This window comes from Tympanuchus pallidicinctus, unplaced genomic scaffold, assembly GCF_026119805.1.
Source record: "Tympanuchus pallidicinctus isolate F22 unplaced genomic scaffold, pur_lepc_1.0 scaffold1, whole genome shotgun sequence".
NCBI classification, from domain to species: Eukaryota; Metazoa; Chordata; class Aves; order Galliformes; family Phasianidae; genus Tympanuchus; species Tympanuchus pallidicinctus.
The window spans coordinates 84,630,651-84,654,862 of record NW_026294618.1 but is presented as its reverse complement, the minus strand read 5'-3'; the positions used below and the strand labels follow the sequence as shown (position 1 = coordinate 84,654,862).

The window sequence follows — 24,212 nt, the reverse complement described above, 5'->3', positions numbered from 1 at the left end:
TGCTGCATCATGATCATGCTGCTGCTGCATCATGATCATGCTGCTGCTGCATCATGATCATGCTGCTGCTGCATCATGATCATGCTGCTGCTGCATCATGATCATGCTGCTGCTGCATCATGATCATGCTGCTGCTGCATCATGATCATGCTGCTGCTGCATCATGATCATGCTGCTGCTGCATCATGATCATGCTGCTGCTGCATCATGATCATGCTGCTGCTGCATCATGATCATGCTGCTGCTGCATCATGATCATGCTGCTGCTGCATCATGATCATGCTGCTGCTGCATCATGATCATGCTGCTGCTGCATCATGATCATGCTGCTGCTGCATCATGATCATGCTGCTGCTGCATCATGATCATGCTGCTGCTGCATCATGATCATGCTGCTGCTGCATCATGATCATGCTGCTGCTGCATCATGATCATGCTGCTGCTGCATCATGATCATGCTGCTGCTGCATCATGATCATGCTGCTGCTGCATCATGATCATGCTGCTGCTGCATCATGATCATGCTGCTGCTGCATCATGATCATGCTGCTGCTGCATCATGATCATGCTGCTGCTGCATCATGATCATGCTGCTGCTGCATCATGATCATGCTGCTGCTGCATCATGATCATGCTGCTGCTGCATCATGATCATGCTGCTGCTGCATCATGATCATGCTGCTGCTGCATCATGATCATGCTGCTGCTGCATCATGATCATGCTGCTGCTGCATCATGATCATGCTGCTGCTGCATCATGATCATGCTGCTGCTGCATCATGATCATGCTGCTGCTGCATCATGATCATGCTGCTGCTGCATCATGATCATGCTGCTGCTGCATCATGATCATGCTGCTGCTGCATCATGATCATGCTGCTGCTGCATCATGATCATGCTGCTGCTGCATCATGATCATGCTGCTGCTGCATCATGATCATGCTGCTGCTGCATCATGATCATGCTGCTGCTGCATCATGATCATGCTGCTGCTGCATCATGATCATGCTGCTGCTGCATCATGATCATGCTGCTGCTGCATCATGATCATGCTGCTGCTGCATCATGATCATGCTGCTGCTGCATCATGATCATGCTGCTGCTGCATCATGATCATGCTGCTGCTGCATCATGATCATGCTGCTGCTGCATCATGATCATGCTGCTGCTGCATCATGATCATGCTGCTGCTGCATCATGATCATGCTGCTGCTGCATCATGATCATGCTGCTGCTGCATCATGATCATGCTGCTGCTGCATCATGATCATGCTGCTGCTGCATCATGATCATGCTGCTGCTGCATCATGATCATGCTGCTGCTGCATCATGATCATGCTGCTGCTGCATCATGATCATGCTGCTGCTGCATCATGATCATGCTGCTGCTGCATCATGATCATGCTGCTGCTGCATCATGATCATGCTGCTGCTGCATCATGATCATGCTGCTGCTGCATCATGATCATGCTGCTGCTGCATCATGATCATGCTGCTGCTGCATCATGATCATGCTGCTGCTGCATCATGATCATGCTGCTGCTGCATCATGATCATGCTGCTGCTGCATCATGATCATGCTGCTGCTGCATCATGATCATGCTGCTGCTGCATCATGATCATGCTGCTGCTGCATCATGATCATGCTGCTGCTGCATCATGATCATGCTGCTGCTGCATCATGATCATGCTGCTGCTGCATCATGATCATGCTGCTGCTGCATCATGATCATGCTGCTGCTGCATCATGATCATGCTGCTGCTGCATCATGATCATGCTGCTGCTGCATCATGATCATGCTGCTGCTGCATCATGATCATGCTGCTGCTGCATCATGATCATGCTGCTGCTGCATCATGATCATGCTGCTGCTGCATCATGATCATGCTGCTGCTGCATCATGATCATGCTGCTGCTGCATCATGATCATGCTGCTGCTGCATCATGATCATGCTGCTGCTGCATCATGATCATGCTGCTGCTGCATCATGATCATGCTGCTGCTGCATCATGATCATGCTGCTGCTGCATCATGATCATGCTGCTGCTGCATCATGATCATGCTGCTGCTGCATCATGATCATGCTGCTGCTGCATCATGATCATGCTGCTGCTGCATCATGATCATGCTGCTGCTGCATCATGATCATGCTGCTGCTGCATCATGATCATGCTGCTGCTGCATCATGATCATGCTGCTGCTGCATCATGATCATGCTGCTGCTGCATCATGATCATGCTGCTGCTGCATCATGATCATGCTGCTGCTGCATCATGATCATGCTGCTGCTGCATCATGATCATGCTGCTGCTGCATCATGATCATGCTGCTGCTGCATCATGATCATGCTGCTGCTGCATCATGATCATGCTGCTGCTGCATCATGATCATGCTGCTGCTGCATCATGATCATGCTGCTGCTGCATCATGATCATGCTGCTGCTGCATCATGATCATGCTGCTGCTGCATCATGATCATGCTGCTGCTGCATCATGATCATGCTGCTGCTGCATCATGATCATGCTGCTGCTGCATCATGATCATGCTGCTGCTGCATCATGATCATGCTGCTGCTGCATCATGATCATGCTGCTGCTGCATCATGATCATGCTGCTGCTGCATCATGATCATGCTGCTGCTGCATCATGATCATGCTGCTGCTGCATCATGATCATGCTGCTGCTGCATCATGATCATGCTGCTGCTGCATCATGATCATGCTGCTGCTGCATCATGATCATGCTGCTGCTGCATCATGATCATGCTGCTGCTGCATCATGATCATGCTGCTGCTGCATCATGATCATGCTGCTGCTGCATCATGATCATGCTGCTGCTGCATCATGATCATGCTGCTGCTGCATCATGATCATGCTGCTGCTGCATCATGATCATGCTGCTGCTGCATCATGATCATGCTGCTGCTGCATCATGATCATGCTGCTGCTGCATCATGATCATGCTGCTGCTGCATCATGATCATGCTGCTGCTGCATCATGATCATGCTGCTGCTGCATCATGATCATGCTGCTGCTGCATCATGATCATGCTGCTGCTGCATCATGATCATGCTGCTGCTGCATCATGATCATGCTGCTGCTGCATCATGATCATGCTGCTGCTGCATCATGATCATGCTGCTGCTGCATCATGATCATGCTGCTGCTGCATCATGATCATGCTGCTGCTGCATCATGATCATGCTGCTGCTGCATCATGATCATGCTGCTGCTGCATCATGATCATGCTGCTGCTGCATTTATTCTTGAGTGCCTTTGGAAGGTGATATTTTGTATCAAGAAAATATTTGTTTCTGTTCCCTAGTATTTTGCTAGGAACTTTTTCCCCAAAATGAGGGTCTCTTTTGACACATCAGAGCTAACTTCCAGCTAAGTAAGACACTTAAAAAAGCTGCTCACATGACCAAGGGAATAGAAAACAAATTTTCGAAGTGGAGATTTAAAGCTTGTTTTGTCTGGCAAAATTAACACAGAAGAGATATATGACTGACATCCATGAATACATCAAGGAAAGCATCAAGAGAGAAAATAATTATTTAAAATAAAGAACAACGCTGGCACAAGAACTGATGAGTATTAAATGACCATGAATATGCTTCAAGTTAAGTTTCTAACCAGAAAAGCTGCAAAATTCTTGATAAGTTTTACTCTGAAAGAGGGCATTCCCAGAGTCTTCCTGCAGCAATAGTAGAAAAACGCAAGCTGTTTCTGTGATGAGACCTGATCAGTTCATGAAAGAAACTGTATAGCAAGCTTATTTATTCAAAGAACTCAGTAATTGTACCAGCAGAATTCTAACTGTCCTGTGTTCCTATGGTTTTGCGACACATTCATCCCTATGGAAATTCTATCCCTTGCTCAAGCATGCAGTTTAACTGCTACTGAGCTATTTTTTCCAAAACTCACCCTTCGTGTCTTCAGACATGCTAAGACCATATGCAAGCAGATTCCAAAACATCACACTAGATGCGCATGGAAACATTTCTATAACTTCCTTACAGAAGTTCCAGATACTCAGCCATCACCCTTAGAATCTTGCTTCTATTAGACACTTTTTTTTTTTTTTTTTAAAGAAAATTGAAGTCCACAGTGTGCTTCTGAACAAGCAGCTCACACCTTCTTAAACATCAAAACCAAAAAAGCCTCAAAAAGAATTGTGCTAGCAGAATATTAAATTTAAAGTCATCTAAGATGACTCCATTACGGTGAGCCCAAGAAGATATTCTGTAAATTCCATAGGGCAAGCACCATAACAGTCGTTTGGGAAAAGAGCATGTATGTTACTAAAAGACTCTGAATTTGTCACATTTCAGAATCTCAAGTCCAGAAAAAAAGTAACTGATACTGAAAACAACCTAAAGATACTTGTCTGTAAATGCAGAGAGAATCCATGAGTCTGATGAGCATTTAAATAGATTAAACTCACATTTTGACATTTGATAAAGCAATTTTAAAATTACTTTCAAAATCTGTTCCTTCTTATTTCCTAGGGAAAGTAGTTGAACTATATTTGTATTATGACAGCAAATTTTAAATTGGACTGAAAATCATTACACAGATTCAGCTTTATTACCCAGCTTTCTCACATGGTAGCTGAAAATGTACAGCGTGAATAAACAGAGCATTTGGGCTGGACTACCCAGCCCAAAAGGTAGTAATCAGTGGCTCAACATTGGCTAGTAACCAGAAGAATACTCCATGGGTCAATACTGAAGCCTTTTCATGCTTAAATACCTTTTAACAACTTTGTTGATGAAGTGGAAAGCATCCTCTGCAGATCTGTGGACAACAGTGAATTAAAGGGAGTAGATGAAACAACAAATAGTAAAAGTTCAGTCTAGGCAGATCTGGAGAAGCTTGAGCCAACAGAAACCTCATGTAGTTCTACAAGGAGAAATACAAAGTTTTCCACCTGGGTTGAACAAACCTGAGGATCAGCAAAGGCTGAAAACCAGCTGGCTCAGTAACAGCTCCACCGCAAAGAACCTGAGGGTTATAGTAGATGCCAAGCTCAGTATGAGCCAATGATACGTCCTCATGGCAAACAAGGCAAACCACTTACTGGCCTACATTCATTATGACAAATGTGGCAGCAGATCAAGGGAAATTATTATCCTCGTGTACTTGGCACATGGAATCCTCCATCCAATTTTGAGTTGCCACATGCGGAAAAGATTAGAAGACATAGGAGAGGGTCCAGCAAACAGCTGCACTGATGGACAGGGTCTAGAGGATATACCCTATGAGAATCTGAAAGAGCCAGGTTTGCTCCATCTGAGAGAGGAGGCTCAGGGAAGGTCAAACAGCAGGTTATGACTGGCTTGAAGAATCAGAGATTACATCCTAGGTTTCCTGCAGTAGTTGTAAAATAGTATAGAAAGGATCAGAAATCACAAATAGCAGCTCAGAAGTTTTAAATTGTGCAACAAAAAAAATAATCCTAGATTTAGACAGGTAATGCAGTGACATAGCCACTGGAAGTTTTAAACTCAAGCAAAGTCACTGCTGTCCTAATTTGGTGCTGCTGAATCATATTTTTAATGGGAATCGAGAGGTCTCCTTCCAATCAACATTTCTATGATTCCATTTAGTTATTTTCCATTCCAGCAGCATGACTTTAACCCTTAGTCAGATTTCTTCTAATCTTCTGTATTGATAGGTTACATCTACCTACTGTAATTTCAGCAAACAATAGTTCCTGCTAACAACGAGATTCTTGAGATTTATCTTTTTTTTCCAAAATAGCAATTTTACCATACGCTCAGGACAATGTGAACTATGTTATTTTAAATACCAGCTTAATATGAAACAAAAGCCACCATTCAAAAATCATATATAATTATGAAAATTCTTGATTAGCACTTCCTCTGAATAACAACCAAAGACACATCACCAGTCCTAAAAGACAGATAATGGCAACAAGAAAGGTCCTTTAGTAATAAAGATTACATACATGTTTTCAGAGTTGCATTTTGGATTATTTTTCTTTAGGGAACATATCTCAGACTTAAACTTCTGAAATCCCACCATTTCTCAGAACAAGGTACTTCCAAACAACCTTTTCACATGACTAAGAGAATTTCAGGTCTCCCACAGCAGAAAAAAAGCCCACGTGATTTTGGATGGAGGTATGGAGAGACACAGTGAAGCCTGGCAAAAGTCATTCTAAAAAGTTGGTGCAACATATCAACTAATAACCCCAACAGCAATAATGCCAAATGTTACTGTGTACTTGTTTTTCTAAACCTAACATGATGCACAACACCTCTTTTAGTGAGTGTGCCAAATTTCCTATAGCCTCATTTTAGTAAACACAAAACACAATTCCAATTTCTTTTTTACACCATGAAAAACACTGTGACGTGGATAGAAGAATCATTATAAAGACGTGGGGTTTGTTCCTTCAACGGAGATGTGACCACTATGCACCTACAATAACTCTAACATTTCTTTTGTTAAAGAACTAGAAAATACTTAAACTATTTTGCTTACTGCTCTGGGGTTCAAGATCACTGACATGAAAAAAAACATTCTTTTACACTACAGAACCCTAAGATAAATACTTAAAAATAACCAAGAATATGCCATTATATCTTGGTTTTCATTTTCCTCCAGATAGAAGTGCTAGAATAAACATTCTTACTAGTTTACGTTGCTGTGTTTTTATGAGTTTAATAACTGAACTATCAATCAAACTCTATATAAATACAGTAGTTAAATACCTTCTGCTTTAGAAGCACCTTTATTTACAAGAGAGCTAGCCAAGATTTCCAAAGGTCTGCATGGTCTGGTGTGCTTTGATCTCTTTCAAGTACAAATTTCTTTATGCCTCTTGTTTTGCTATTTATTATATCCTTTGTGAAATCAGGTATGGAAAAAGGCACCTGTGCAGAACAAATACTTCAGGAAAAGTGTGACTGAGAGGAATAATTATGAAACACAGTTTACTAAAACACCAAGCAGAAGCTTTTTCTAATGGCATTATTGTTGCTGTACTAGCAAGAGAAGTAAATGCATAATGGGCTGGCAATAAAAATAGAGAAACATAACCAAAAACCAGTATCACAGATATAACCTGGTATCTATATCAGCATATTAATTAACACCAAATGTAGATATACACGCATACATATACATAAACAGTTAAAAAGAGAAGAACATATTAAGTATGTTAAACAATTTAAGAATTATTTTCCTAAAAACACGTATGGTATTCCCATGAGTATGCAAAGGTGTGTGCATATTTCATATAAATGCATAAAATTATCTCTAGAAAGCCTCCAATAATTCTCCTCAATCACTGACTATGCAACTATTATCTTTAATCTCTTGCCACAGACTTAGCATTGTAAATTTTGCCTCCAAACAGCCCACACTATACCTTTCTAATTTGTGAAGAATAGCTGCTTATCACTAAGCGTGGTAAAGTTCATGAATACATGGTGTGTACATTATGTAGAGAACAAAACAGAACAATTGTATCAATTCATATTAATCATTTTTTTTTAATCACTACAATAAAAACTACAGTATCTACTCATGCAGTTAGTCTTACATTAATTTTTGTTTCACTGAACACAATTCAGTCACTTGTTAGAAACAAACATTAAGCCTCTGTTCTGTTTAAAATGGCTTGAAGTTACTTCAGGGCAGCACGTGTATTTTTAGGATATTTCACTTTGGACGGACTTTCATACACATTGCTTTACTACATTTATTTCTCTATTTACTGGCTCTAACTTGAGACAGTCCACAATGAAGTTTCTTTTTGTTCAAGTGAGCGTGGATACACATTTGCAAGTAGACAATACTTTGTATTTGAGCAGTAAAGATTTGAAACAGGTTTGTGTTAATCGGGAAATCTTGAGGTAAAAAGGGTTCTTCAGATTTCAGACATGTCTTGTGCTTCTAAAATAAACAGAAATTATATAAGCACACCTTCAACCTCAAGGAGAACACTCATTTTTGTCTGATACAAGAAATTTTGGATAGTTTTAGATTAGGGATGCGAAACAAACAGAAAAACAAATAATAGTGAGCAGGAGGAGAGGGTCAGTGACATGACATTTGTTTCAGAGGTTGTTCTCAATTTGTATCTGTTTCTGAACATTTTCATAAATTTTATCTTAAAGTTACAAATTAATAGCAATTAATAATCATTCCTATTACAAAAGCACTTCAGTGCAGGAAGCCTGCGTCTAAATAAGCCCATTGTTATTGAACAATTCGTCTTAAATGTCATAATTGTTATCTGATTCAGTCTGAACTTTTGCATGTTTGCTTTGAGATCAAGTCTTCTAAATCTGTCAAAGTCAATACAAAAGAGACTGAGCATGAAAAATAAAAAAGCTATGGGCCTATTTTTGCCAGATAGAAAAGGGAGGTTTTTGTGGTTTTGTTTTTTTTTATAAAAAAAAAAAAAAAAAAGGAGAAACAGCTCCCTCTCACAAGACAACCTTCTGCACCAAATCCTTAATAACTACTTTGCAAGCACCCACTGGAACAACTAAAGTGGCAAAAGAGAGGACAGGCTGCAAAGTGTGACACTGAAGGAGTTGGAAGAAAAGTAAGAACCAGGGTACTTAATTTGCTCAGATATCTCTTGAAATCTCCATCACTTATTTTAGCTGCCATGGAAGAAGCACTAATGAGATCCAAGATAAAGCAATCCCAACCCTTCCCTCTGCAGCACTCAGTCCAAGAGGTACACACAGAGCTCAGTGTTGTGAATCAAGTCATACTTTCACCTCTAATGAAACTCTTGCAAGGGTTATCTCATTTTACAACACCAGAGTGCCATTACAGCACATTGACCACATTTGTGTCATCAAAGTTTCTTCCCATTTATCACAAGTGACTGCAGGCATGCAAGGACCCAACTCAGAAATCTTGCCAGACCTCAGGGTGATGCATAGCAAATGTTCAACAAGGTTGCCACAAGATGGACTTTTCAGCTGTGAAGCTGGAAGTACTGAAGTATTAGCCTGTCAGATGTGGAACATTCAACAGGAACCATGAACTTCTGGATGTATGTTTTACATACTTTAAGCTACAATTCTGAAGTGGCTTAGTGAAAAGGAAAATAATACCAGATTAATTTAATTTAAGGATAACAGCAGGAAAAGAGAGGATTACAATAGAACATTCAATTTTCAATGTTTTCCTCTAAACCTTCAGAGCATAAAACAAAATAGTTTCTGGTCTTAAGAAACTTTATGTTAAGGAACAAGTACATGTCAATTTATGAGAAAACAGCAGTGATTTTAAAAGCTAATTTGGTTCTACTTAGTGCAACTGCTTACTGAGAAGTGCTGAAGACTGAACTTGCAATTAAAAACAAAGAAAGTAGAAGGCAGTATTGCATACTGACCGCCTCACAGCCAAGAGTGCAGCTTCAAAACCTATTCACATCTACATCCATCTTATTGTAATTAGAAATACAACTTCCCCTTTTTCCAAGTGCTTGAAGTTATTAATAATCATCAACATTTACTGACTGTTAGCAGAGACTTACAGTTCTTTATATCTAGCTCAGTATCAGGAACATAGCAGTATTCATACTCATTTTCCTATCAGCATGAATATCTCATCAACATAAAATGCACATTAATAATTTCTAAGTATTTTACTGAATATGTATTTTCCCTTCACTGAAACCTAAATAAGCAAGATTCTTTTTCCTCATAAAAAATGAAAATTATATTTACATCAGTTACTTTGTTTAAAAACCATGTGTTTGTGTTGTACCATTTCAGTCTGGCTTACAACAGAGCTTTTTAATCAAAGACTTGAAGCTTTTCTTTATGGGAACCTCCTCCACCAAGGTCAGAAGCCAAGGGAAATCCTCCCCTTGCTCTTCCTTTTCATCTCATCTTTTGAAGCCATTGGTTATTCTTTCTGAGGACTTCGCTACATTCGTATTCCAACTTCAGTTTTCAGATAAGCCAGGACAATCCCTTTTTATTGCTCTAAAGCACTGAAGCATGTTACATCACAAACAGCAAATTTGACACAATTTCTGATAGTGCCCATCCTTGAAATAAATAAAGCCAGAAATACAACCTATTTAATAAGAAGAGTCTTATCGAATAACAAGCACTAGCATCTTTAATTTGCACTGGACTACAGACCAGAAATACCTATGATAGACACAGGTGCCTGTGTGTATGTGTGTTAATTTTTTTGATGTAGTCTTTGTCAGATAGACCCCAGAAGAAATCTCTTGGTCTCTAACATTCTTTTCACTAGAAACAAAATGCTCAATCCATACAGTTGCATGGATCACTAAAGAGTCTTCGCACAATCTCTTTTACTTGTAGGAGCTGCATGTAGTTGCTACTTTTCAAGTACACGTTTTTCAACTCATCATTTCTTTACCCATGCTAAAATTAAAGAGACATCAATATTTAAATGAAATCAGGATATGATTTCATCTCCTGTGTCATGATGCAAAGCAGTTCCTTCAAATTTCCAGTGAACCATTAAGAGTGAAGTTTGGCATCAGCACAGAATTCTGCTTAAGAAATCCCCCTTCTTTGCTACCCCAGTTTGACAGTCCCAGCAGTGCCAATACAGCTGTTGATGCAAACACATGCATGAACCCTCAGTGTTGCCCCACTACCCACGAAACCAGCACAACTAAGCAGAAATCACGATATACAGTTGGTAGTTTCTTCAACTCATCTCCTCTAAACTATCATAGGATTGCTTTTGTCTTCAGACTCTTCTGGCTGACCTTCCTAGCACCCATTCAATGATCAGAAAGCCCAGCTCAGCATGCCTTTTCCTACCTCTGCTCTCCAATAGCAACAACCACTGCACATGCTGTCTAAATTCCTGCAAGCAAACACAGAAATCCCCTTTTTGTCAATGAGATGGGGGACTCTTTCACAGTTTTCTGGTATAAATGGTCAAAATGACACCAGACATTTTTGAGAGGAAAGATAAAGGAAAGCAAAAGAAAATGGAAAGAGAAGCCATTCTTTCATATATGCTTGGAAAAACAAACTACATCACCTTACTGATCAGACACTGGTTATAGTTCAGTAAATCCAATACTTCAGAACTGATCCAGACCATCAAATAATAGACAGGCACCACACTATGACTACATAAACATCCTGGCTGCACAGCATTATAACACACAATTAACATAAATAGGGAATGGAATATGATATCAGAAAACTAAAGGCGGTAGAAGATATGGATAGGCCTGTAACTTTTGCATGAAGGATGTATGTGAATTCTTAGTGGACATAAAACAAAAAATATAAGAAAATATCAAAATTATAAAACAAAGTATAGAAATGTTGCACAGAACTAGAATTAAGTTGCCAGTATTTTTCTGACAAAGTTTTCTTTTTCCTTTTTTTGACAGAACAGCCAATCATTAAGCTACCTCCCTGCTGACACAGCACAGAAAGATTTAAATCCTTAATCTAAAATAAGGCTGGCAAACTGGAAACAAGGTCCTGGTGGCTGCTACAGGGCTTCAGTCTCTGTCCACAGACAAGATTCCCCTTAACGTTAGCAGAATACCCTGTCAGCAACGCAGCAAGCACCTCACAAACAAATGATTTTCACATAAACTCTCGTAGATGCAAGTTGCTGAAATAATAGTTCTTTTGAAGTAAACTGCCAGATATAAAGTGAAAAAAATAATCAATTTAATATATGAATCCTGTTTTGGCAAAACACTAAACAAAACAAGATTAGAGTCCCAAAGAAAAGTGCCCGAGTGCAGATGAACCCTGGAGAGGTAGCTGAGCAGCTGTGCAGCAGCGGTGACACCTGCTGGTACTGAAAGACAAACCTTTACCTGTATGCACACTAGCTTCAATCCATGGGCTGGTCTAAGAGGAAGAAGCATTATAAACAAAATAGCAAACAATCTCTGCATCGTTTTCGTTTTAAACTAATACCTCAAGAGAGGAAGATAAGAGTCATAATTATGTTGCAGGTCCTGAGACTGCCTCTATTTTCATACCTCTTGACTCTCACTGACCCATTTTTAGAAGTATTTTCCCATTCCTTGTTCTGTGGTATTGACCACTATGTAAGGGAACAGTAAAAATGACTACATACAGAGTTCAATGAAAAAGTGCAAAATGAAAGGAGGAAGGAAAAGAACCAGTCCAGCTTTAACACCTTTTGTTCAAGCTGATTACAAACAAATTACTGTAAACAAGAAGTTTCTGAGAAGCAAGCTGACAGAGCCGGTTATATTTAAAACAAACAAATAAAAAAAAAAACAACAACAAACAACCTAACAACATTGTTTTTAATGACTTCATATACAGACATTAACTTTCATTTATTTTGGTATTTCCCCAACTCAAATGCCATTACCTTTTGCAACTTCACAAACAGAAATCTCAGATTACACATCTCACCACACTGTCTATATTTGAAAAGTCAGTCTGCCCTCACACTGCAGAGGTTAGTGGTTAAGTTTTTCACTAGGATACAAATTTATGAAAGTTGAAGTTCATATAACTGTTAGTGAGTGAAATTTAAAAAAAAAAAAAATAATCATGTTTTGTTACAGGAATGAAGTGAAAAGGCAAGAAGTGAGAAACATTTGTTACTCTACTTGATTTTCAGGAGGCATGGGACAGAATTCCTGATTTAAGTGAGAAGAGATTTGAGCATAAGACAAAGTGGAGTTTATTTCAGGCAGTATCACAGATGACATTTCATATCACTTTTGGGACAGAGTTCTCTTACAAGGGAAATCTCCCTGCAGTGTCACAGCCATATTTCTTCCTCACATTCATACACCTGGAATTCATTAGGTAAGTATTTCAAAGAGCTAAAATAGCACCACCACAAAGATTGCTATCATCCCAGGACATTTAGTTTCTCATAATGGGCATGATAATTACATTAGCTATATAGATCACTGTATAATGAATAGAAATGAATGGAAAACTTCAAAGGTAATTCATAACATTTCTTTCCTCTCAGAAATCTCATATCTTGCCCATTATTTGAAAATCCATTAGGCGTTTCTGAAACGGTTGCCATAATAACCATGGTGTGACCACTCCGTGGCCCCACAGACTTATCCAAGAGTATTTTTAAATGATTTGATTGTCTGTGGTTATTTCTGCATTCCTCCCAGAGCAGGAACCTTAGCTACAGAGTATGGACATGCTTCATTTGTGGCAGAAGCTGTAGAGAGGCATTGAAGGCCAAAGAAAACATAGGAGTGGGAAAACACCCACTTACAAAAGCAGGTTCTGATTTTTTGCTTGTGGACTAACAGTTGCTAAGAGAAATAGAAATGTAGCCACTGGGGAGTATTAGAGTAAGAGGAGAATTGGGTTTACATAAGACACAGTGGAGGATCTGGAGGCCAACTACAGAGGACAACAGTATGGGAATACAGGGAATGCCCTGGAAAAGCAGCAGCTTTGCAAGCTCTCATTTTTGGACCTTATGAGGAAAGAGACATAAAGGAGGGACAGAGTGTTCTAGTGTAAAGTGTCTAAAGGTAAAAATCTCAAATTAGTGAGGTTAAGTCCAGGCCTACTTTACAGATAAGGGAAGGTGCAAGTGACCATTGTTCCCTTAATCTCTCTCTTTCTGCTGTCAAGAACCAGAGGCCCTATTTTTTGACCTCAAGACACTGCACACTTGGAAGAGCCACAGGAACTCGCACCTGAGCAACATTCCCTCCTAGCAAAATCACATGTGAGTGCAAATTAACTCTCAGCACTCAATAGCAGACATTTTTGGCCTAAGAGTTTATTTCTTGTCAGTACAGTTTAAGCAAACCTAGATTTTTTTTAACATCATGATGCAAATACATCCATAAAGCAAGCAACGTTTTTGAATTGTTTTTGGCTAAGATCATGTTCTGCAAACTTAATATTGGTAGCAAGTGAAGCTTACCTATTTTTTTTTGAATTTTCATCTTTCCCTCTTTTAACTCCAAAAATCCTTGTAATTAGAGCACTAAAAAGAAGCGTAGATGAATTTCTTACCTAAGACAAAAAGAACACAAAATTAAAAAAAAAAAAAAAAACCTTTGAACTGTACAAGTATTTTTTTAATACAATCACCAATGTACAGTTGAAAAAAAAGCCAGCTGAATGAAGGACACTACATGCCTACTGTTCAGAGGTCAACAAATAGGAACAAGTATTTCATAACAACTTTCCTCTTTATCAAAATGGCACTATCAGGAAATCAGATTTTGGACATGTATATCTTTAACAAAGGGGTTGCACCATGGTTTTTATTGGATAAAAGGATTCCCCTCCCTTATTCTCATGGCAGACTGTAAAATGTTCAGCTATCTCAGAATCTCTTATTAAAAAGCAAAATAACAGCAAGAATGAATGAAAATAGACTTCTTACTAGCTAAACATGCTGACTCAAAATACAACAGCCAGGTATATTCTTACATCTAAGATAATCTTTGTCCCTACTTTTTGTGAATATCACCACTTCACATTGAAATAAAAAATAAAATGAAATCCAAAACAGAGCAGAACTACATCTTCTTTGCAGGTCTGTAATATTATTCATCAAACCTTAAAATACTTCATCATGTAACATTCTAGCAATTGCGGTACTTGGTAACAAGTGGTACCAAAGCTTCCTGGAAACGTATCACTACCTATACTGTCACATTTGAGAAGCAAAATTAAGAGCTAACTTACTGCCCAGATAGGTGACGTGAAACCTAGAATTGCTGCTTGTATTCCATCTGCAACATAAGGCATAACGTTTTCACCTAAACGTGCATCTCTGAACAGTGCCCGTAGGATATTTAAAGCATGAACCTGTGGAGGTAAGAGAAATAAAGGAAAACAATATAAATCCCACAAAAAACTTCTTAAATCAAATGTGTTAATTACCCCAATGAACACAGCAAACATGAAACAAAAACAACCAGTGTGCAGATTTGCAGCATTTCATTTCCATACCAAATATAAGAACGCTGCTGTTGAACTAATAGATTAAAATGCTACAGAAGGAAACACTGATAAAAACATCTATGGTTTAAAAATATATCTGTCTAACAAATTCAGTCCAGGACTTATGACAGAAGGCCAGCATTTTCTCCTTAGCTTATCCTGGCTGCAAAAATAACTTTCAAAGACAAGAATCATCTTGTCCAATATTCTTGATGTTCAGTAGATACTGTGAGAAAAAATAAACTACAACTCACAGGAAGACAACATTAAGCTAAAACTAAACAGCCAGGCTTGCATCACCATATGGAGCATTTTGAGATATTTCTTTACACTGGGGAAGGTGGCAATCTGTGTAGCTTCACAGACTTTGACAAAGATACATAAACTTATGCCAGCAGAGGTATTAGAACATTGTTAATCTTTGCATTTTAAATGCAAGACATAGTCTATTGATTATATATTTAAGGATTTGACAACTGCCTTTGAAGATAAAGATCTTGACTTTACAATTTTTATGCATTCCAAATGAATATATTTAAGTTTCAGAAGTTACTAATTCTGTTTAAAATCATTTTTAATATAGTATTTTACTGCATACAATATGGTTTATGCAACTCACTTATTTACTCTAAATGTAAAAAGAAAAGCTTATTCCCTTGTACAAGTTTACTCATCTACTTGTTCACAAATATACTACAGGAAGTAAATGATCATATAAATTCAGAAGGAGCATCACTACACTTGCACTAGAAAAAAAATTATGAAATTATGTTCAATCCACTGCTTAGTATCTCATGCATCTGTAAATTCCAGGGGCTCCATAACATCTGTATGTCAGAAGGTTGTAAAATCTAGCCACAGACACTAAAGCTCAACTATCATTAACACATTGTTTCCTTAACTGTTTGAAGTAATGCAAACACTGTTTTGACATTTGCCTTCCGACGCGACACCGCACTTTACCTGCGGAATTACACTTGCAGGTTCACTCAAAGGTGCTGCCAAGGACATCAATTCTTTGATTGTCATTTTCAGCAGATCCGTTTTGCCCTTCTTTGGTTCTGAAGCTAACAAAGCCTACAGAAAGGTTAAAGAAGAAGTCTGGTATTTCTAGCCGTTTTTGCTTACTACTAGCTCAGCTTCAGGTTTTATATTCACCATACCATATCCCAACTTTTGATCACATAGAAGGACTAAATATAAATTTGGAAAAGCAATTTTCACTTTTAACTGTCTTATTTTATTTCGTTCATAGCTTCCTTAGCAGTCATTGTTTCAGTAAGACTGCAGTACAGCTTTGACTCTAAAAGTTTCTTCATGTGTCACAGATGAAAACTTAAGTTTACACACAGAATCAGAGGATCTAGTATGGCAAAAGTATCTGCTATACTATACATGCTTATATTTACTATTTTGAAAAATTTGAAAAATTTTATAGTTTAATAACAAATGTAATCATGGAGAAATGGCCTGGCCAAGGGATAAATACAAACAAACAAACAAAAAAAAAAAACAACAAAAAACCAGCACATTTTAAAAAGGAGAAAATAGATACAACCATCTCCAAATAGCAGCAGTTAAGCAGGTGTCAATACATCCAGCAGGGAAGAATATACTCTAATTTAGCCTTCCAGTTCAGGACTGGGATTAAAACAGTCTCTTTTTCCAACCTAGCAGCTTGTGTTGAATTTGTCTGACTTAGCACAAATGGATAACCATAACTCACTTATTTCTAATAAAAATGATTATCCATTCGTGTTTTGGGGCCCAGAGTCTGTTGACCATCAATTCAAACAAGATATTTAACAGTTCATTACATTGCATAAAAAGAACCTAATGGAAGAACTTCAAACCAAATGAAGTACAGAGGTGAGGCATATACCCAGAAGTTGTCACTGTCATTTTATCAGCACCTTTAATAATGGAAGAAACATAAAGGCAAGGAAAAAAAAAATAGTACTCATAAAATATAAAGCAGATGAGAATGAACTGAACACCAAGATTCCATAACCTGAGGACACTGAGGTTAAGCTGTAAATAGCATTTTCCCACCATTTCCTCACCCCTTAATTGGAGCTGCACCTTTGTGCTATTTTAAATAGGTTATTTAAAATGTTCATAAGCTTAAAAATTACATATTATTAAAATAGATGTGTTCAACCAAAACAAGAATAAATGTCACAGGAAGCAGATGGCAAAGAGACCACAGTGAATCTTGATTTTATGCATTAATAAAATAACCTTATTACAGTACTGTGAGAATATGCATTATTTTCTTATATTTTTATTACCTAAACACGTAAGTTTATTTAAGGCTTAATTCCTTTTACTGAGTACTACAGGAACATTCAGAACTACCACCAAAGAACACTACCAGCTTTCTTTACAATAAAATTTTTGTTCAGAAATGGATTTTTTTTTTCAGATTAATCCTAATGTTAATTTCAAACCTTCTCATTAATTGACTAGATTAACTTTGTACTTTTCCAGAGCTGCCAGAGCAGAAGCATCTGATCTGTTTATCCAAATAAGCTCTGCCATATGGGCTTGGCAATGTAGGCCAATTGCAGACTAGGCAAATGTTTTCTGCAGTGGGATGCTGCTGCATCCACCTAGTCCTTACATTACACACAGCATTACTTTTTGCATGAAAAAATTGATTCAAATCGGTTTCTCATTCACATGTTCTCTCAACTTGCTATTGCCCACTGGATTAAAACTCCGTGGTGTGAAATGAAAAAACCAGCAAACATGAGGTCACCAAATTTATTTTGCAGACAACTTACAGATATAAAAGGGAAAGATCTTTCAATGCTGAACTTTAGAAGGCAACACACTTCTAAAACCAATGCCCTACTTCAGACCTCATCTATGCAATGTGCGTACAACTAGCAAAGCCACGAGTAGGCTGTGACTGACAGAAGAGAGGTCAGACAGAAGCAGGCTGCCTCAACTTTCTCAGGGTGAACTCAGAGTGGAAAACAAGCAAGATGGATTACTCTGGCAGTGACAGCTTGCTCCCAACAGTTCCTCACATTCTTGGAACAAGCCTGAGACCATGCTCCGGTGAACGGAGCAAGTTACAAATCACACAGTTATCTTGGACCTCTATCTTAGAAAACTGTCTGAAAAGTAAAATCGTGAAGGTTAATTTAGAAGAAAACAATCACGTCTGCTTTAAGGAAATAAAGGAATGGAAACAGTTAAGTGTTCAGACTTCAGCATCGCACCAACTGGTGCTGACTGACATTACTTCACCACAGTTAAGAGGACTTCCTTAGTTTTCTATAGTACTTTCCAGGCCACCATTTTACAATTCTGTGATAGTTTATTCTTATTTGAATCATCCTTCCTCTGCATATGAAAGAAGGATAAACCTACATGGTAACAAAGCTTCACTTAATTTGAGAATTAATTTATGAATTTACAGGGAGTAATACAGTGGATACACTGAGCCAACAGCACAGTCTTTGGAAATGCTATCCGAATCAACATCAAGCCAAAAATCTGTGCTGTCTCAAGAGTACACAGAATTGCAAAGCTAAATAGCATCAAACATGGTTTAATTACATTTGGCTTCTTGGTTGTGTAAAGGCTACCAAAGCCCGCAGAAAAAAAAAAAAAAGGCATTCACTGGAAAGGACCTTTAAAATAACATGAAATAAAAACAGGTATAATATTACTCGATACCTGTATGTAAAATGGAATTCCTGCACTACGCCTGGTTGCACATAACGTAGATGAAGGATCACAAGATTTGATTTCTTCTAAAACACAGCTAAGCCACTGCTCCGGCATCTTGTGCAGACTCTCACTGTTGCATCTACGTGAAACAAACAAAACACATAAAACAAACAAATAAGAAACTAGGGCAGAGTGAAAGAATGCAATTAGTGACCTTAAGGCCTAGTTCCTAACATATTTGAACATTTTCAAGGATACACTCAGAATTTTTAAGAAATGAGACAAGCATAACATGGAATTCTGCATTTTTCCAATGCTAGTACAAATTATATTAACCTTTCTTGTTAAGTGAAGCTAGAAAAAAATATTTCACTGAACTCAACCAGATATTTCAAGGACTCAGCCATTCACCATTTCAATTTTCCTCTTCTGCATAGACCTATTATCTTATTAGAGAAGAAAATGACACATACACATCTGAATGATGTGCAGAATGTAAGAAGAGGAAACTTCAACATTTTGTACTTTACTCTCTCATTTGTGACCCTTACACTAACTAGTATATACTTGTATATACTAGTATATAATAGCTTTCACAACAACACAAATAAGACTGAAACCCCTCACAGTAAGTATGTATTACACAAATACACTCGCAACCTTCCAAGCCGTAAAAGGAATAGAAAACAAGACACGCTGTTCTGTTTAAAATACTAAGTCAGACAAACATTTTGTAAAGCACCTGAATTACATTCCTGTCATGAAATACTTCTCTTCTGCAGTTACAAAACTGCACATTGCCTGAAAGCAGAGGACTTCCAAGGACAAAGAAAACTCAAGTCTATCTCAGTTCCTGGTTCTGCCCAATTTAATGACATGTAATACATTCAGCATGAAAGATGAGCTCATTAATCTTACGTCAATGTTCCAAAAGGATCATTCATAGTTACATAAATTAATGGGACACTGTTATTAAAAAATTATCACACTACTTTGCCACATGATTCAGAACAGATAATAAGAATTAATCACTGAGGGCAATACAACTGCAATTATTTCAACCACGTAGGACTTGCCTAAAAATATAATCAGTAATTAAACTCACAATCAAGCAGCACGAACTTACAGTAAGGTTATAATCAAGTTTTATATGTGTTAAAAAAAAAATGGAAAGTAAAGCTTAGAATGCAGCAGGTACTAATGTAAAAACCAAAATTTAGTGTAAGATACAGATCTTCCAATTTTCTACCTCCTTCTTTACTCGTATCTTATTACACCTTTCCTTCCCTCAACACAAAAATTTAGGTAGGCTAAAAACTTGATACAGGATAGTAAACGAGGTTTTCATCCGCAGTGAAACTTCCCTTCCCTTCTTTTACAAAATAAACACAACACTAATAATGCTGAAAACAGGTCACAGACAGTGCCAGATAGCTCAGCAGAAGCCACAGCAGGTTTTTGCTGTTTGGTAATTTCCTTAAGATTTTCTTCACACGTTTCTTACACTGCTGACTGGCCTTCTCTCCATTTTCTAACAACAGCATCTCTTTAATACATTTGCCAGCATTTGAAATATTAGTCCTGAAAGTAAGAGAAACATCATGGCTCAACATGGGTCATGTCACGCAGTACAAAACCATAAAATGGTTTCTTGCTTTCCCAAGCCTGCGACAGAAGCGATGAAATGAATGTCTTCACCTGTACAACTAACCGTTTTTTCTTTTACTTTACTGCTTACAATTAGCTTCCCCTGGCTACTATAAGCTCATGCTCTTTCCACAGCTTTTGGATACACAAACAGGATGCAGCTCTAGGATTAAGACCAAACAAAACTTCTAGTAAGCTTCTCCACAGGTCTCTGCAGCTAAACTGTACTTTACAGTTCTTTTCATTTAAGTCATCACTTTCCACAAAACCTACTGCTTCCAACCACTGCGGCTGGTCCTACCTCCCTAGTTAAGCAGAGTTTCAATGTTAGTTTAGTCATGCAAAGAACAGCACTAATCTCTCTTCAGTATGTTATCTTAGTATTAAAACAAACACCCCATGATACATATTCACATCTGCTGTGCTGCAGAAGAATAAAGCATAATGGAAATATTTAAAAGTCACTACGTGAATATTTTACAGTTAAGTAAACTGAGGGGCTTTTCCCCTTTCAGTTGTAGCATAAAGGGAAAAAAGCACACAGAAATCCAATAAACTTCAGACTCCCTTCAACTGTATTGCTTTGATCTCACCACAAGTAATCCTACCTTGTTCAGTAACCCACAAAAGCTCAAATTTAAAAAAATATATATTTTTTATTTTAATGCAAAAGTGTTATTATTTTAAAGGTAAAAACATTGGAGACTATTGACTTTGCAATGGAGGAGACTACTCCCTTGAATTTGGCAGCTATATCCTCATGGTCTGGCAAGAAGAATATTGACTCAAGAAGCAGGTGGCCTGAAATTTGAACAATAGTGAAGCTTTACAACATAAAAATGGTAGTCACAAGCTCAAATGTCATTTTCAAGAACAATTAATTTTTTTCTTTTGACCAGATCAAGCAAACGATATTGCTAATTAAAATATTACACTGTAACTTGATACGTAAATTACTTAAGATGTATTGCAGTAAGGTATTTTTCCACAAAATTCAGACTGTCTTTCTTCTGGTTATAACAATTTCATATGTGCCCAGAACAGTTTCTGTGGTCAGTTTCAATGGGACAAAAGCCTGGCAATTCAAAGTTAAAGCTAAACCCCTCTCTCCATTTTCTCCTATCCAAAAATTAATGGTGTGTTAAGAACAAGGGGTCAATCTTGGATTTGGCGTTCCTGGATGCTGGTGGTTTGTGGCATAAATTTCACATAAGAAAATGCTAGTCCTACAAGGGTATATCCAGAATTCAGTCTCCAATCACTGTAAACTATCCTTGTCTGGGGAAAAGGGAGTTTTCTTTCACCATTTTTCTCTCTTAATAGAACCGTACTTTTTTTCCGTATATGTAACATAAAGCCAGTCTCCATTATATTTCTCAGATAAATAGACAAGAATCTAAGCTTCAGAAACACAACTACGTAATCTATCCTAGAGAAAGTCTACTTTTCAGAACAGCTCCTCTGAAATAATGAAGTCCTCCCACTTGCATCCCCTTTCCATAGCTCTAAATAAAATAAAATTTTCAAAGTGATCTAGCTGATCTGATAAAGCTGTTGTTTCTTTAGCACTAATGCCACTAACAGAAACTTGGATGACCTCAAAAATCTCAGAGATTTTAGACTATTTCCTTCACATCTCTATTAACACTTTTGCTAAGAAGTTAGAAACAATTTTAGTTCACCTCACTAGAAAGTCCATGAATTACTTTTAGTGTTTCCAAGAAGCTTTCCCAGCATCCTGGAGGGAGTGGGAAGATAAAGAGTTACAGTCACTTCATAACAACTAAATCAATTAGAACCTGAGCTTAAAACAGAGAATTTAGAATCTACTTCAGGTACCAGGAGTACCAAAGATCAGCAACTGACTGGATGAGGAGAAAAATACGCACTGATACCGGATTAAACATTTGTAACATCAAAGCAAGATTCTTATTCCATATTGTCTGCTACAACGCTTTATTTAATACTCTTCACTTCTTGTATAAGACACAAAAACTTTGGTCACCGAGTTCAGTTTAAGCTCCATTTCTTTAAAAATCATCCTCAATAAGCACATTGCATTGTATGACATCTCTCTTCCCATACCTTCCCCAGTGCATTCTGCAACCTCAGTGAGAGAAAGCATTATAGCCATAACTATGTAGCCCTACAATTTTGAGATTTCCATGAAGTCTTTACATTCTACTTGATCTCTCAGAAAAAGTCCACCAGTTAAAATAAACACAAAACAGACAAGCACCATTTATAGTAAAGAAGTAGTTAGGATATCCATATGGGTTTTGAGACACTCTAGTTTAAAATAGATGTCAAAAGTCTTCCAGGAGAGTTTCCCTACCTACCAGTTCACTGCACCAAATAAGCATTAATAATCTCTCAGGGTCAATGACAAGAAAAATCCTAAAAAAGGACTGCTTGTTTCACCAATACGAATGATGCTTACTTTGTATACTCTTTGAAAAGGTGCAGTCACAGACAATATCAAGCAGACAAAATGGAGGGAACATCTCACCAACAGAAGGACTATGAACAGAGAAGAGGAAGAACAATAGCTGACATACTTCAAACAAATTTAACAATTTATATCCAAACGAGTGTCAAATTCAGCGCTCAAATTTGACCAATCAGATGATATTTCATCACATTTATAAGAAATCTCTGCGGAGGGAAGATTTTTCTCTGACTACTAACCTAGACAGCTTTGAACACCACCGCTCTGCCTCAAGACTCTACTTTTAGTTTTTAGGGACTATAGAGTAAAGATGGAAATATTCTAGAACATAGTTTTAAGCAAACATTTGGCAACTGAAATAAAGCACCGTGTTTATCTGCAGTCTTTCCTAAAAGTGCAGGATAGAGATTTACCACTATTTGTGCTACATTTTTCACTGGGTCTTGGTGAAAGAATAGTTATAATAATAATAGTGTCAGCGAGGTTTCTATTAGTCTTCAACTCCATTAAACAAAGTATCGTGTTTAAGTTATTTATATGACTATACAAGCTGCCCTAGAAAAGAGTTTCCTCCTCCAGTATGTGTAGATGCAATAAATTCTGGTACCTACCCTTCAAGAATGTCTATCAGCTACATAGAGAGGTGAGCTCATATTTACCTGCAGAACAGTCTCACAGTTCCAAAAGGATAAACGGAAAGGCTCCAAGACACTCTACAGACCTACAACACAACTGCATTCTCTGCAGGACTCAACTTACTCATTACTTCAGAGAAGAAGCTTCAGCCCAAATCCCCTGTGTCCCAGGAGTACCAAACTAAGAATTACTAGCTATTCCAAAATCACCCTCTTTATTTTAAACAGAAAAGTTAGCCTTGAGACCAGTACTTCCTGGCAAGTATATATGCCATAGAAACAAATACATTTCCAAAGAGCTTCTGTCTCCTTCTTGCAAGCTGGATTTTTTCCAAGGAATATATGCTGTATTTGAAATAAATAACTATAGCTTTTATAATGCTAAGTAGCATGCATCATCAAAAGACTGTTTTGGAAAACTGTTAATTTGGAAGAGAAATTTATTGAAATCATAAGCTTTTTTTTTTTTTGATGACACGCGGGGAGGTGGTTGAGTCACCATCCCCAAATCTGCTTAAGAAGCGTTTGGATGTGGTGCTCAGAGACATGATTTAGTGAAAGGTTGTTAGATTTAGGGTAGCATGGTTAGGTTGTGAATGGACTTGATCTTTAAGGTCTTCTCTAATCTGAGCAATTCTATGATTCTATGTATACTACTTTAACCACTGAGAGAGAAGCAGAGTTCTCTTAAGCTTTCTGTTTGATTGGTTTTTGGTGGATTTTTTGGTATGACTCTAATGTCCAGCTTCCCTTCAATCCAACTGAAAGAATAAATCCTTTGAAACAAAAGTAGATTGTAAAATATAAACATGCAATTTTTAAAACAACACATCTATTGCTAACAT

The 24,212-nt window shown here is 37.8% G+C and overlaps 1 protein-coding gene across 7 annotated transcripts in view; it reads right to left on the bottom strand.

The window, feature by feature from the left end:
* Positions 1-24,212, bottom strand: part of THADA (THADA armadillo repeat containing) — a 218,249-nt gene that overhangs the window by 108,223 nt on the left and 85,814 nt on the right. For 6 of the 7 annotated variants that reach the window (XR_008210141.1, XM_052698123.1, XM_052698146.1 and 3 more), the window contains 4 exons: positions 18,643-18,775; positions 15,916-16,029; positions 14,695-14,817; positions 13,922-14,013 (listed from right to left, as the gene is read on the bottom strand). Coding sequence is in view for 6 of the 7 variants with exons in the window: in XM_052698123.1 (XP_052554083.1) it covers positions 13,922-14,013; positions 14,695-14,817; positions 15,916-16,029; positions 18,643-18,775 (462 nt within the window). In the remaining variant the exon portion in view is untranslated. Of the gene's footprint in view, positions 1-12,340; positions 12,806-13,921; positions 14,014-14,694; positions 14,818-15,915; positions 16,030-18,642; positions 18,776-24,212 lie in introns of those variants that run through there. The other variant, XM_052698152.1, reaches the window with a different exon arrangement.